This window comes from Dipodomys spectabilis, unplaced genomic scaffold (genome assembly GCF_019054845.1).
Source record: "Dipodomys spectabilis isolate Male_0828 unplaced genomic scaffold, ASM1905484v1 ptg000175l, whole genome shotgun sequence".
NCBI lineage: Eukaryota > Metazoa > Chordata > Mammalia > Rodentia > Heteromyidae > Dipodomys > Dipodomys spectabilis.
The window spans coordinates 9,691,949-9,706,023 of NW_024870852.1; the positions used below are offsets into that span (position 1 = coordinate 9,691,949).

General features: G+C 46.2%; 1 protein-coding gene across 5 annotated transcripts in view; it reads left to right on the forward strand.

The window, feature by feature from the left end:
- The first annotated feature begins 3,541 nt into the window (after positions 1–3,541).
- Positions 3,542–14,075, forward strand: part of Hm13 (histocompatibility minor 13) — a 44,850-nt gene continuing 34,316 nt past the window's right edge. For 3 of the 5 annotated variants that reach the window (XM_042694259.1, XM_042694258.1, XM_042694256.1), the window contains exons 1-2: positions 3,542–3,845; positions 11,916–12,014. In XM_042694259.1, coding sequence (XP_042550193.1) covers positions 3,663–3,845; positions 11,916–12,014 — 282 coding nt within the window. In that variant the 5' untranslated portion in view covers positions 3,542–3,662. Of the gene's footprint in view, positions 3,846–5,905; positions 5,930–11,915; positions 12,015–14,075 lie in introns of all 5 variants that reach the window. The other 2 variants (XM_042694255.1, XM_042694257.1) reach the window with 2 other exon arrangements.

Genomic DNA, 14,075 nt, shown 5'->3' on the forward strand with positions numbered 1-14,075 from the left:
CTTTCCTTTGGATTACTTGTTTATGACTGATGCTCTACCACTTGAGCTAGGTCTCCAATTTGGCATTTTTGCTAGTTAATTAGAGAGAAAGTCTCAGGGAATTTCTGCTTTGGATGTCTTTGAGCCTCAATCCTCACATCTCTACTGGGATCCTAAGTAGCTAGGATTACAGATGTAAGTGACTAGGACTTGGCTTTTCTGTTGTTTTGGGTTTTTTGTTTTTTGTTTTGATTGTGGTCATGCCTGTAATCCTCGCTGCTTAGGAGGCTGAGATCTAAGGATACCAGTTCAAAGTCAGCCCAGGCAGGAAAGTCTATGAGATTCTTATCAGCAGTTAATCACCAAAGAGGTAAAAGTGGAGCACTAGCTTTGAGCAAAACAGCCCATGACAGCATAAGCTGTGACTTCAAGCCCCAGGAGTTGGGAAAAAAGAAAAAAAAAGGTTTTCATCCAGGATGCAACTGATGCAAATGTATTACATCTGATATCTGATCATTTCTTTTAATCTGCTCTCATCTACAACAATCTCTATGAGGTTTTGTTTTGTCTTCCCTTTTGGTCCTGCCTTTCAGGGCACTGACATATTTGAAAAGTCCCAGCTAATTTCTTGTAAAATGTGTCACAATCTGGATTTTTTTTCTGATTTTTCCTGGTCTTTCTTCACGAATAGATGCAGGTAAAACATGTTTGGCCTGCTTGGCACTACATAGATGATATGTCTACAAGGTATCTTTTTGTCCCATTATTGGTGATGTTAATTTTAATTATTTCATTAATAGAGCATCAACCAGATTACCCCATTTCAGAGAAACTTCTCTTTGTAATTAGTAAATTATCCGTGGATTAAAACTGAAGACTATGTGGATATCTCACTACACAATTACCTTTTTCTCAATGGTTTTATTATTTATTTATGTCAGCTGTAGGGCTTGAACTCAGGGCTTAAGGGCTGTCCCTGAGCCTCTCTATGCTCAAAGCTAACCCTCTACCACTTGAGCTACAGTGACACCTCCAGGTTTTGAGTGGTTAATTGTAAATTACAGTCTTCCTGCCCAGGCTAGCTCAAACCACCATTGGATCCATGGGGCTGGGAAGATGACTCAGCAGTAGAGTGCTTGCCTCACATGCATAAGGTTGGGGCACGTAACTGTGGCTCAAGTGGTAGAGCACTAGCCTTAAGCTGAAGAGCTCAGGGACAGCTCCCAGGCCTAGAGTTCAAACCCCATGACTGACCAAAACAAACAAAAAAAAACCCACACCATTGATCCTCAAATTTCAGCCTCCTGAGTAGCTAGGATTACAGCTGTGAGCCATCAGTGTCCATCTATCTCAATTAGGTTTTAGCATCCACTAATGATCCTTGCTTGTTATTGTAACTACCTCAGGCTCCATTCTTGACCTCAGATCTCCCATAAAGTAACCCTATACAGGAAACTTCCTCTTGGAGCACCCTCTCTTTGACTGCCTTACTCCTGTCTCCAAGGAATATCAAGCCAGAAATCCAACCCTAGATCCAGAAGAAGCTTTGGCAGAAACTTTCTGAACTTGGGTCAGACCCTGGATTCCCTGGCTCACGTTCACAATCTCCTGGAGTGTAAGGAGAGATGCCAGACCAGCCCTAGGCCAAACTAAATCCAGGGCTTAGCACAGCAGTAAAGAGAAGTGTTTCCAATTTCAGATGAGGAAACTGAGTCATGAAGCCTGTCTCTTGGGCAGATTCTATGGCCAGAATTATGGATGAAATGCTAAGATCCACTGAATTCATCTACCCATTCAGGCCATGTCTACCTTATTGAAGAGAAGAGCTTCAATTATACTACTTGGCTTGGAACTCCGTCATTCTCTCTGGTCCAAAGTCTTTAGCCTTCTGATAGCTGGGATGATGGGAAGAGAAGAGGTTCTGGAGGCCCTAGACCTGAGTTTGAGTCCCTGCTCTTCCACTGCTGACTTCATGACCTGGGTGGGCAACCTGGCTTTGCTAAGGGTCATTTGTAAAATGTGATCAGTCGTCCTTACAGATGTTTTGGGGATCAAAGCAAATATGCATAAAATTACTGGCCCAGTGCCTGGCATGAACTACCTTCCAAGCCTGTTCTTAGCCTTGTGATTTTTTTTTTACCATATGTACTTTTTATCAACTTATTGCCTCTCAGTTCTAAATCCACTTTTTTTGCCTACTCTCTAATAAGAGTTGGGCTTTGCAAAATATTTCTCCTTTGCCAGATGACATGTGTTGAGCCTTTTCAATGTGTACTAGAGCTACACTGGGGGATGGTGGCTCTTTCTTTCCAAGTTCCAAGTTGGCTCACTGTCAAGTTGCTGGAAGGCATGTGTTCTCCACTATTTGGCCCACAATCTCTCCAGTGCTAGAAACATGCAAGGCGCACCGTTCTCCAGTTTGCCCACTACATCTACTGTAGTATATCCATGAGCCTAGGAATTTCCTGTGTTAAGGGATCATTGTGAAAATCAAATGAGATACTCCTTCATCCAATAAATATTCATGGATGGAGCTGAATTCATCAGTGTCTATAACCCAACACTTGGGAGACTGTAGGATCATGAGTCCAAGCCTGGCTATTTTATAATACCCTTCCCCCCTCCCAAAAAAAAGAGATATTATTGGGGCTGGAAGGTGGCTCAGTGGTAGAGTGCTTGCCTTACATGCATGAAGACCTGGATTTGATTCCTCAGCACCACACAAACAGAAAAAAATCCAGAAGTGGCACTGTGACTCAAGTGGTAGAGCACTAGCCTTGAGCTGAAGAGCTGAGGGACAGCGCCCAGGCCCAGAGTTCAGGCCCCATGACGAACCCAAAAAAAAAGAGAGAGAGAGAAATTATTGGGGGAGTTGGAGTCAGCACTTTATCACTATACAAGGTTACAGACTGGTAAGAGGTTCATTATTGCTGGACACAAAGCAGGCACTGAATCATTTGCAGACCCCACACACTCAGTACTCTATCCTTGCTCTGCTTAATTTATCTGCATTAATATGCAAGGTAACATATAATTACACACTAACATCTTTATGTTTAAAAAAAATGTTATGGTTTAGAGCTTATATTTTATTTTGTTCATCTGTCTTTTCAATATCCCCTCCCCTGCACCAACATGCAGTGTTCACGATTGTGGAGGCAAGCTTTTGTCTGCATTATTTACGTCAGTGTCCCCAGATGCTATGTGAATGCCCCACATATTGGAGACACCCAATAAATAAGAAGCAAACAAACAACGGACTATGTGAAGAATGCACGGATGAATAATGAACAGATTCTTAAGGATTAGGAGAGTAGGAATGAAAAAGTAAATAAAAATAAAGCCAACTAGGACTAGAGAATTGGTCCCTGGGGGCCTCTCAGATGGACGCCGGCCATTAATGGTCCAGAGCTCCCATTTCCCGACTGCCAGCCAGTTGCTTAGCAACCGGCCACCTACCAACCACCGCCGCTAGAGGGCGAGCGGGCGGGGAGATGTGAGAGCGAGCGCGTGCGCGTGCGTGCGGGCGCGTACGGGTGTGCGCGCTGCGCGCGCCGGCTAGAGAAGCACGTCACTTCCTGTTTCTTTAGGGGAACGTGGCTTTCCCCGCAGCGCCCTTCCCTCCATCTGCGTCTCTGCCGCGGCGGCCGGAGCTGGAGACGGAGCCCGAGCGCAGCCTCGCGATGGACTCGGCCGCCAGCGAGCCACACAACGGCAGCACGGAGACCCCTAGCCCGGCCAACGGCACGGCGCGACCGCCGTCCACGCCCGAGGGCATAGCGCTGGCCTACGGCAGCCTCCTGCTCATGGCGCTGCTGCCCATCTTCTTCGGCGCCCTGCGCTCGGTGCGCTGCGCCCGCGGCAAGGTAGGGGCGGCGCCGGCCACGCCGAGCGTTTTCTACCCACTCCATCCCACCCTGCCCCACCCCACCCCACCCCACCCCCCACTTCGGATCCGACTGCCACGGACCCTTGCGAAGCTAGCCCTGCTGGGTCCTGACATCTCCCTCAGATAGGAGATGGTTTTTGTCTGCGCGCGTGCGCGTGGACCCTCACACATCCCTCTTGTCTGCCTCACGTCGCACTGGGGGACACTGTCGACCCACCCTCACACTGCGACAGAGTGAGCCCACCGGGCCCGGGCAGACCGGCCCCACCTTCTGTGGCCGGGCCAGCAAGCAAGGCATTCTCCCCTTACTGTTCCCAGCTTCAGGTCAGCCCAGTCTGGACCCGATGGACGACCTGAGAATTAAATGGCTCCCATCTTTTCTGCTCTGTCTATATGAAGCCCCGCCAGGCCCCACCCAGGGCTAATTCTGCCATCCACAGCCATCCCGAGGCATCCGTAGAATCGTGACACCTTGCTCACTCACCTACAACTCCCAGACCAGGCATTTGCCCTGCCTCAAAAACAAAACCCAGAAATCTATCCCCAGCCCAGAGCAGCCTTCCATCTTTTGTTTCAATGTCTGGAAGCCATTCCAGGCAGCTGGCTCCTCAGAAAGTGACACCTGAGTCTTCTAGTTTTTAACCATAGACCCCTTCCACTGTTGATTTCCTCTTCCTAACTTGGACCTTTTCTAGCCAAATCACAGGTCCTATTCCTAACTGCTAACCCTGTTCCCAGCCTACCTCTAGCTTTACTTCATCCCACTTAAGACAATCTCTCCCAAGTTGCGTCTATCTGCATAGAGATTGAGCCACTGCTGGCCTCTTGTGACACTGGGCCAGGCTCCTTCCTTGGCCTTCCATTGGATATTAAGAGGATTCCAGCATCTTCCACCTTTTGCCACCCTCTTCCTATCCTCCCTGTCCCTACTTCTTCCCTGTATTAAGCCCTCCATAGTCTATTTGGCCAATTGCTTTTTGCTTCCTGGCACTTTCTCCTCCACAGCCTTTTAATGTGCTGCCTGCTCCTCCCCCACCAGACCTGAAGAGGAACCAAGCAGAAGCTGCCCTTAGCCAGAGAGGGCAGGCACACAGAGCAACTACCACTTTTGAAACTCTCCAAACACTTACCCAACTTGTGCAGTGGCTAAGGGTTGCCACCTTTCATCCCAAGAGCAGAGAAGACACAAGAGTGACAGGGCTTCAACTGAGAGGCTCCCGCATGACCCATTTTTCTTTCTCTTCTGCCTCTTTTAAGTGGAATTCAGGTGGTCTCAGCCTGTCTACAAGGCCTATCAGGCATTTAGTGAAGAAAAAATTCTGAAATAGACCAGAACAAAGAGGGAGAGAGGGTGCAGTAAGGCACAAGTCTAGGCAGTCCAGTCTAAGCTGCTCCCAGACTGAATAAATGGGTCACTCATCTTTGCAAAAAAACACCTACCAGGCACCAGCACAGTGTTTCCTGTGCTTCCACTAATGCCTTGTGTTGGGGAGGTGTAAAGATGAGAAGTCAGAGCCTGGACACCCCAAGAGTAAAGATGAGAGAGGGTGACTAGGTCTGTGATTGAAATGCAAGCAGCACTGCAGGGCTGAGCAGCAGAGTAAAGAGGCTTTGTGCTGGAGGCAGGTGTGAGCCATGATGGAGATGTAGAATTCCAGCCAGGAGGGGGCATTCTAAACAGAAAATAAGGAAAGCCAGAGAGATGAAAGCAATTCAGGGAACAGCTGGAGCTGGTGTGAATGGAGCAGAGATGGAATAAACAGAAGACAACCTTAACCTCTAACCATCTACCCCAGGCATCTCCTACAGGGCAGTGAGGTTGGAAGACTGAAACTACAAAGGACCTGACCATTCTGGTGGCTTTCTGCCCCCAAGTAACCAGGATATTCTCAAGTTTATGAAACCATTACACACCCTTGGATGGTTACAGCACCTGAATGTGGCAGGCAGAGCCAGTTTTATTGTCTCTTTAATGACTTCTTTTTCTTTTTTCTTTTCTTTTTTTGGTCGTGGGGCTTGAACTCTGGGCCTGAGCAGTGTCCCTCAGCTCTTCAGCTCAAGGTGAGCACTCTACCACTTGAGCTACAGCACCACTTCCTCTAAGAATGACTTCTAAAGGGCATTCTCTCATTTTATAGTGGAACCCAGGGGTGTCTACTGCTAGACCAAAGTGTTATCTTTGATATACGTGCCTGTGGAAACCCACCCAAGTAGCATTTGGGCCAAGGAAAGGACAGGCAAAAATCATTCCCTTGTCTACCCTGAGTCACTTGACAGAGAGAGGACCCAAGAATTTAGGATTCCCACTGGTATTAGACCCAAAGCCAGCTGAGAGGTCATCTGAGGACAATTCCCCTGGGGTCAAAGTGTCCACAACAAGAAAAACATGTGAAATCCTGGGGAGAAGGTGGAGCCTGCAGGGGGGTGGGAAGAAGTGGCCTGGGAGGGGCTCTCCATTCTGTCAGAAGAATCCCACCCAAGCACTAATTCATACAGAATGGTTCTACAGAGGAGCCCCTCAGCTAAGAGGACAGGGCATCGGCTTCTATGTCAGTCCCTGGGCTAGGCACCAGCAATGGCTAGAACAAGATACAGATGTGACTGGCTAAGTACAGTGAATTCCATCCCTCTGGAAGAGGCAGAAGATGTCTTTGCATGGATATGAGGGCAATGAGAAGTGAGATAAGAAACAAAAAGAGGGACCTGGTGACAAGATGCTCAAGGAGCTGGAAGCCTTTGTGAGGAAAAAAGAATCCTGAAGGCAGCTCAACACTTAACCTTAGTAATGACAGAAGTACTACTCACTTGTAAAATATTCAAGTGCCAGAGTTTAAAGGAAAAGCTGTGGGAGTGAGACCCCACTCAGCTGCCTGTGTGCCACCTTCCACAGCTGCTTTTTTATAGTGCTGGCTATTAAACCCAGGACTCAGATATGGGCACATATACTTGCACTGAGTATATGTCAGCCTGTCTTCCAAAACTCTCCTTGTGCAAATACAAACAATAGGTACATGCTCGTGAAGGTAGATGCAGGGAGATGTTTTTATAAAAGTAGATTATACAGTACTTGCTTGTCTACAGCTTGTCATTTTTCTGTGATAGGTTTATCTCCAATTACAGGGAGGATGAATGACTAATGTCCTGGTTACAGAATTCAGAAGATATACTGGGGTGAAAGTATACTCCCACCCCAGCTGCCCAGCTTCCCTCTCCAGTGGCAGCCTGTCACCATGTCTTACGATATCCCATCCACAGGGATTCTATACCTTTTCAAACAAATAGACGTATGCTTACCCCATTTTTGCTGTATAATTTGCATGTTGTTTCTTATACACTGTTTTCTGCCCCCTTGCTTTTCTCACCAAATACATCCAGTCCTGTCATTCATAAGATTTGGTCATGCCCTTTAACAGCTGTGTGGTACCCGCCATGCCCCGCAGTTTAGAGTGCTGGTTCTCAGCAGGCCCTGGACCTGCAGCCTCAGTACCCCTAAGGAACGTGTGAGAAATGAAGATTCAGAATCAGACAACAGGAGTGCTCCCCCATGTGTGTAACAAACCTGGTGCATTTCATGCCACTTGATTTGGGGAGTCAAACAATGGTCGACAATAGAGTTAACAGTTTCCTCGGCAAGCAGCAGAGTCCTTGCTTGTTTAGTAACTGCATAGTACACCCTGTGGAGGTTTTCAAGCAGGCTAGTGCTGCAGACAGGTTTTTTGAGTTCTCTCCCAGCTGATGGGGGAGGGAAAGGTGAAGACAGCCTTGGGCCAACTGTGAGAAGGAGGTGATTCAGGAAATGTTCAGGAAGCCGAACTGTGGCAAGGTAAGTGACTGGAGGGCTAAGTAGAGGGGGCCCTAGGGTCTTGAGCTGGGGTGACAGGAACAGAATGGTTCAGGCATTACAGGTGGTTCCTAGGGCATGGCTTGGAAGCGGCACTCTCAGACCTCAAGCTCTGCCAATAGCTTGAAGTCAGGCATCTGTCTTCCTTTGCTTCTGCCCTGATAAACTGAAGGTCCAGAAAGCTATGCTTATATCTGCTTGTATGTCAGTCTCCTCCTCGCTCTTCTCCCCCCCCCCTTCTCTAATTATGTTTTGTGTTTCAGGAGCTGTTTGAATTAAGTATGTTTGGTTTGGTTTAAAAGTCCAAGTTATTATGTACAGAATTTCTGTAACTTCTTTACCTTTGGGGTTCTGTTCCTCAGGAAGGTTACAAGCTTTCTGAGCATCATCTGCTCACAAGTTCCCATCAGAAATTTCCAGATATTAAGGATGGAGCTCATCTAGTAAATAGTAGCCAGGAGCTTACATAGGCTCTGCAACCAGCCTGCCTGGGTTTGAATCCTGGGTCTGCTGCTCCCATCCATGTTTCACTAAGCAAGTTACTTTATCTATGAGACTCCATTTTCATGTCTGTCAAAAGTACCTGCTTCTTAGGGTTTATGAGAATGAAATCTTGTAAAGCACCCAAAGCAGTGTGTAGCACATGAAAACGTTTCAGTCAGTGATACCCTCATTACTGTTCCTGCCAGTCAGATCCCACATCTTCCATTCTGACTCAACACTGCAGCATAAGATATTTATAACAATTACCCGCAGAGACCAGATCCCTCTGCTTGGTGAAGCATCTGGCCAGCCTTGTTTGTCATCGAATATCAGACCTCTTCCTGCCTGAATACTGGGCTGCACTGAAAGAAATTTGTGGAAGTGAGTCACAGTACTGGTTTGCTGAGAAGCCACAAAGTCCTATTTTAATTTCAAGCCCTGTACTTCTATATGTACAGGTCTCTGCCTAGTAAATGCTTCACCTCCTTGTACGTAAACTACTCAACTCTGTTTATCTAGCTCCTGCTCCACACCAGACCCTTTGCTGAGCTTTCAAGGCCTTAAGTAGCATCTGCTCAAGTCACTTGTGACTAGAAATAGTGTTTTTTCTGCTTCCTAGTGATGCTCTTGTGTGTAATACAAATAGCATGTACAGCTCGAATGATTACTCAGGTGCTAAGTGCTTCTAATGTAAATGGGAATCCTTAAAACTCACTTTGCAGCCAAGAAACTGAGGCCCTAAGAGAGAAGATCAGCATCCCAGAGTCCTACAGCTGGGCAGAAGCACAGCTGGGAGCCTGGGCCTTCTGGCCTCGGTGTGCTCTGCACTGCTGAGTGTTTCCATGAGTGTTGCATTGATATGCCTTTCTGTCTTATTTCATGTCTGCTGCACTGTACTAGACTATTCACCTGTTAAGGTCTTAGCCTACCTGCCTAGAAACACTTAGAGATCAGGAGCTGGGTAGGGATTTTTTGACCCATACCACTATATTAAGGTTCTAGAGATGCAGAAGAAAGCAGGTACTTGCCTTATTCCTATTACCACCACCAAAAGCAGAAACCAGGGGCTGGCAGAAAAGAGGGAAGGAAACCAACCCCACAGGGCCAGTATTGTTTTCCCTCTCCCACCCCACCTCCTGGAAAAGCTGTCCCCATGACTCCGGGGGCAACAGTCTACCTTAGCCCTACACATGATAATCATAGCCTCTCACATGACCACAGAGCAGCAATGAATAAGTATCTCAGGTATAGTTCATATGCATCTTTGTGCATATGTGTAAGTTCTGTCTTCAGGAAAAGTTCCCAGAAGTGGAATTGCTTGCTCAGAGGGTGTGTGTGTACATTTGTGGTTTTCATATATATTGCCAAATTATCTCTACAAACAGACCTGTTGGCCCTTTCTTCCCCTGCATCCTACCAACTTTGTTAGCAGTGGTAGGATTCTTTGTACTCCAGGAGATGATAAATGGAATCTTGGTGTGTTTTAATTTGAATTACTAAAAATGAGCAGCTGAAGCTGAGCTTCAGCTTCTTGCTAGTGGCTCATATCTGTAATTCTAGCTGAGATCTGAGGATGATGGTTCAAAACTAAAATGGGCAGAAAAGCTCACAAGACTCATCTCCAGAGAACCAGCAGAAAGCTAGAAGTGGCTCAAGTGATAAAGCACTAGCCTTGAGCAAAAAAGCTCAGGGACAGCCCCTAAGCCCTGAGTTCAAGCCCCAGGACTGGCACTTACAGTGGGGAAGTCTAGAAGGGCTTCACGGTAGGAACACTTACTGACCCCTAAGGAATAAGGATTCTGCCTAGTATAAAAGGTATGTAAAGGGGCTGGGAAGGTGGCTCAGTGGTAGAGCGCTTGTCTTGCATGCATGAGGCCCTGGGTTTGATTCCTCAGCACCATATAAACCAAAAGAAAAAAGCCGAAAGTGACACTGGTTCAAGTGGTAGAGCGCTAGCCTTGAGCTGAAGAGCTGAGGGACAGCACCCAGGCCCAGAGTTCAGGCCCCACGACTGGACCCAAAAAAAAAAAAAAAGGTATGTAAAAAACTTTCAAGCTGGGCATTGGTGCTTGTGTCTGTAATCCTAGCTACATAGGAGATCTGAGGATCATGGTTCAAAACCAGCCCAGGCAGGAAAGCCTGTGCGACTCTTATCTCCAATTAACCACCAGAAAACCAGAAGTGGTCCTGTGGCTCAAGTAGTAGAGCGCTAGCCTTGAGCTGAAGAGCTGAGGGACAGCACCCAGGCACAGAGTTCAAGCCCCATGACCGACAAAAAGGAAAAAAAGAGCTTTCAAATACAAATTTAAACCAGGATTATACTATTACTAATGAGCTTTCATTTTAAAGTCTTTTAGCATAAAATCTGTGAAACTGGTTTAATTCTTTTGGGGGGGGGGCCAGTCATGGGGCCTGAACTCTGGGCCTGGGCACTGTCCTTCAGCTCTTCAGCTCAAAGTGAGTACTACCACTTGAGCCACAGCGCCACTTCCAGTTTTCTGGTGGTTAATTGGAGATAAGAGTCTCATGGGCTTTCCTGCCCAGGCTGGCTTTGAACCGTGGTCCTCAGATCTCAGCCTCCTGAGTAGCTAGGATTACAGACATGAGCCACCAGCCCTGGGCTGTAACATTTTCCGACCTGGGCTGGTTCACCCCTCCTTAGGCAGCCTGGTGTTCCCCCTGCTCCCGGGAGGTTACCATATTGATGCCGAGCTTAGTGCAGACACCCGATCAGCATAGCACACTGCAGCCCAGAACTCCTGGATTCAAGGGATCCTTCGGGCTCAGCCTTCCGAGTAGCTGGGATTACAGGCACATGCCACCGCAGCAGGCTGGGCTGTAAGTTTTTGAAATAGGATCTCACTTCCTCCCCCAGCCATGGGTTCTGCCTCACCCTTGAGAAAGGGTTTTGGTGAACTTTTCAGTCCAGGCTGACCTCAAACCTCATCCACCCTTCCAATCTTAGCCTCCCAAGTAGCTAGGATTACAGACATGAGCCACCAGCACCTCAAAATAGTGGAGTTATTTTTGGTTACATTCAGTTCTTTTTCGCGTAAATATTTATCCTCTGTCAGCTCTTTGCCCACAGTCATATTCTTGCCAACTGTGACATCTGCTGTCATAAATTTAATTGTGGCTTTATTTTTACTGTACTCAAATCTCCCAGTCATATTCTTTTAAGTTTACATTTTGCTTCTTGTAGTTGGTGTCTTCCTTTGTGCAATTTTAGCTTTCGTTAGTTTCGTTAGCTTATTTTAACTCTACTTATTACTTGTTGACTGCTGTATAAAAGACTAATCATATTTCCTCCTAGCTGACGTATTAGAAAATTGGTCACGGAAGCCAGGTAAGGTGGCCCACACCTATAATCCCAGCCCGCAAGAAGATTGAGAGTTGGGGGCCAGCCTGGGTTAAACAGCAAGACCCTGTCTCAAAAACAGTTCTCTTTATGAGATCAGCTGTCACAATTTCCATTGTCTCAGCTCTTCTCCACAGGTGCCCTGTACTCTAGGTTCAGAGCTCAGTGGCAGAATGATGAGATGGGTGTATCTCACCCATGGTGTAGACAAGAGAGAAAAGCATTAGCAAAATCTTTGGGGCCCAAGGCACTAAACTGGACTGGAACAAAAGGGGAAGAAAGAAAGCATCACATTTCACCACTCCCCAGCTGCGGTGGCCAGACCTGCAGCCCCAGCTCAGGGACCCTTTTGTTTTCTCCTCTAGAATTCCTCGGAGATGCCTGAAACCATCACCAGCCGGGATGCTGCCCGCTTCCCCATCATCGCCAGCTGCACACTCTTGGGGCTATATCTCTTTTTCAAAGTAAGTCATTTTTAGTTTAAATGATTTTATTTCATCTCATTTTTCACCTCACAGGAGCTATGCATGTTCCTTTATAGAACATAAAGCACTTACCGCACTTACCTGTAGATTTGTGACCCAGGGACATCACTGTGGATGTTTGAGACCCTCCCCATCCATCGATTTTTTTTTCTCATATAGTTTTTTGTTCTGTTTTGTGGTACTGCTTTGGTTTTAGCATACTGTTTACATTGGGCTGGGGATAGCTTGTGTTAGACATACCTCTGCCATACTAATCACCTTTTTTTTTTTTTAAATTTATCGAGGTTTATTTTCCCAATAAAAGTTACACGGGCTCAGTGTTGAAATCCTGGAATACACAGAAAAGTAAAAAGGGGGAAACAGCAGTCATCCAAAGCCCCACTGGCAGATACAGTGACAGTGACAGTTTCCCCTCGGAGGTGTGTCCTTCGTGTCTCTCCCTGCTCGGTTTCTCCACACTGTGACCGCATGCTGTATTTGGTCTGTAGCTGCTTTTTTCACTTAATTGATGATACCGTGAGCATTTTCTCATGTTGCTGCAAATGCTCCACAAGCTTTTATTTTAATATAACTGTACTACTTTCTGATGATAAAAATAATATAGGCAGAAAAGTGTGTCAAGAGAATGCAGAGGTCATCATGTCCACCTTGTCACTCGACTGGTATGTCTCCTTCCAGGCTTTTAAGAAGCATGATTTTTACATAGGAATAACTACAGTATTTTCTTCTGTTTTTTTTTTTGTTTTGTTTTGTTTTTGTTTTTTGTCAGTCGTGGGGCTTGAACTCTGGGCCTGAGTGCTGTCCCTGAGTTCTTCAGGTCAAGGCGAGCCTTCTACCACTTGAGCCACAGCGCCACTTCTGGTTTTCTGGTGGTTTATTGGAGATAAGAATCTTACGTGCTTTCCTTCCCGGGCTGGCTTTGAACCTCAGATCTCAGACTCCTGAGTAGCTAGCATTACAGAAGTAAGCCACTGGCACCCAGCCTCTTTGTTTTTTAAATAGTACATTACAAGCACTTTTTTCCTGGATTGGGAATTACTCAATAATGATTTAATTTGCATTTTCAAAGTATATGTATATGGTTTAACTTTTTGCAAGGCTGATTAAGTATAGTGGAGTACTTGCTTAGCATGTGTGAGGCCCTGGGTTCCATTCCTAGCAACAACAACAACAACAAAAAAAAAGTAAAAATTTTTTAGCCTAAGGAAAGACATAAAAGAGCTATAATCCTCTCCCCAATATAGTTTGTTATGAATCTTTTTTTTTTTTTTGCCAGTTCTGGGGCTTGAAATATAGACCTGGGCACTATCTCTGGCCTCCTTTTGCTCAAGGCTAGCACTCTACCACTTGAGCCACCACTTCTGGCTTTGTCTGTGATTAATTGGAGATGAGAGTCTCCCAGACTTTCCTACAAAGGCTGGCTTCAAACCACAATGCTCAGATCTCAGCCTCCTGAGTTGCTAGTATTACAGGCGTGAACTACTGGTGCCTAGCATGAATCTTATTCTTCAGAGTTAAGTTTAAAAGAAAAACACTAAAATTTTAAATGTGTACATCAAATCTACCCTTACCAGGGCAGTACTACCTGTGTCAACATCATGAAATCTACCTGGTGTTTTTCTAACAGCTTTTCAGGGTTGGTTACGATGTATCTGAGAGTGTTTAGATGTGAAATTGTTGCATTGCCATAGTGCTGACCATGGCAGTATTCATGTGGACCTCTTTGTGCACATATTTTGATTCATGTTTCATATTTTACTCAAGTATCTCTGCAGTAGGATTGCCAAGTCAGTCTTGGCTTCTGTAATCAGACACTGCCAAATTTCGTGTGTGTGTGTGTGTGGTGACACTGCCAAATTTCGTGTGTGTGTGTGTGTGGTGCTGGAATGAATCCAGGACCTCACACATGCTAATAAGCATACTCTCAGCCCCAGATAGTGCCAGATTGACCTCCAAGAAGATTGCTGTTTACATTCTCACCAACAGTTACACTTGGGCTCACTTCCTCCTGCTCTCAAGATAGCTAACAGCAGCATTTTT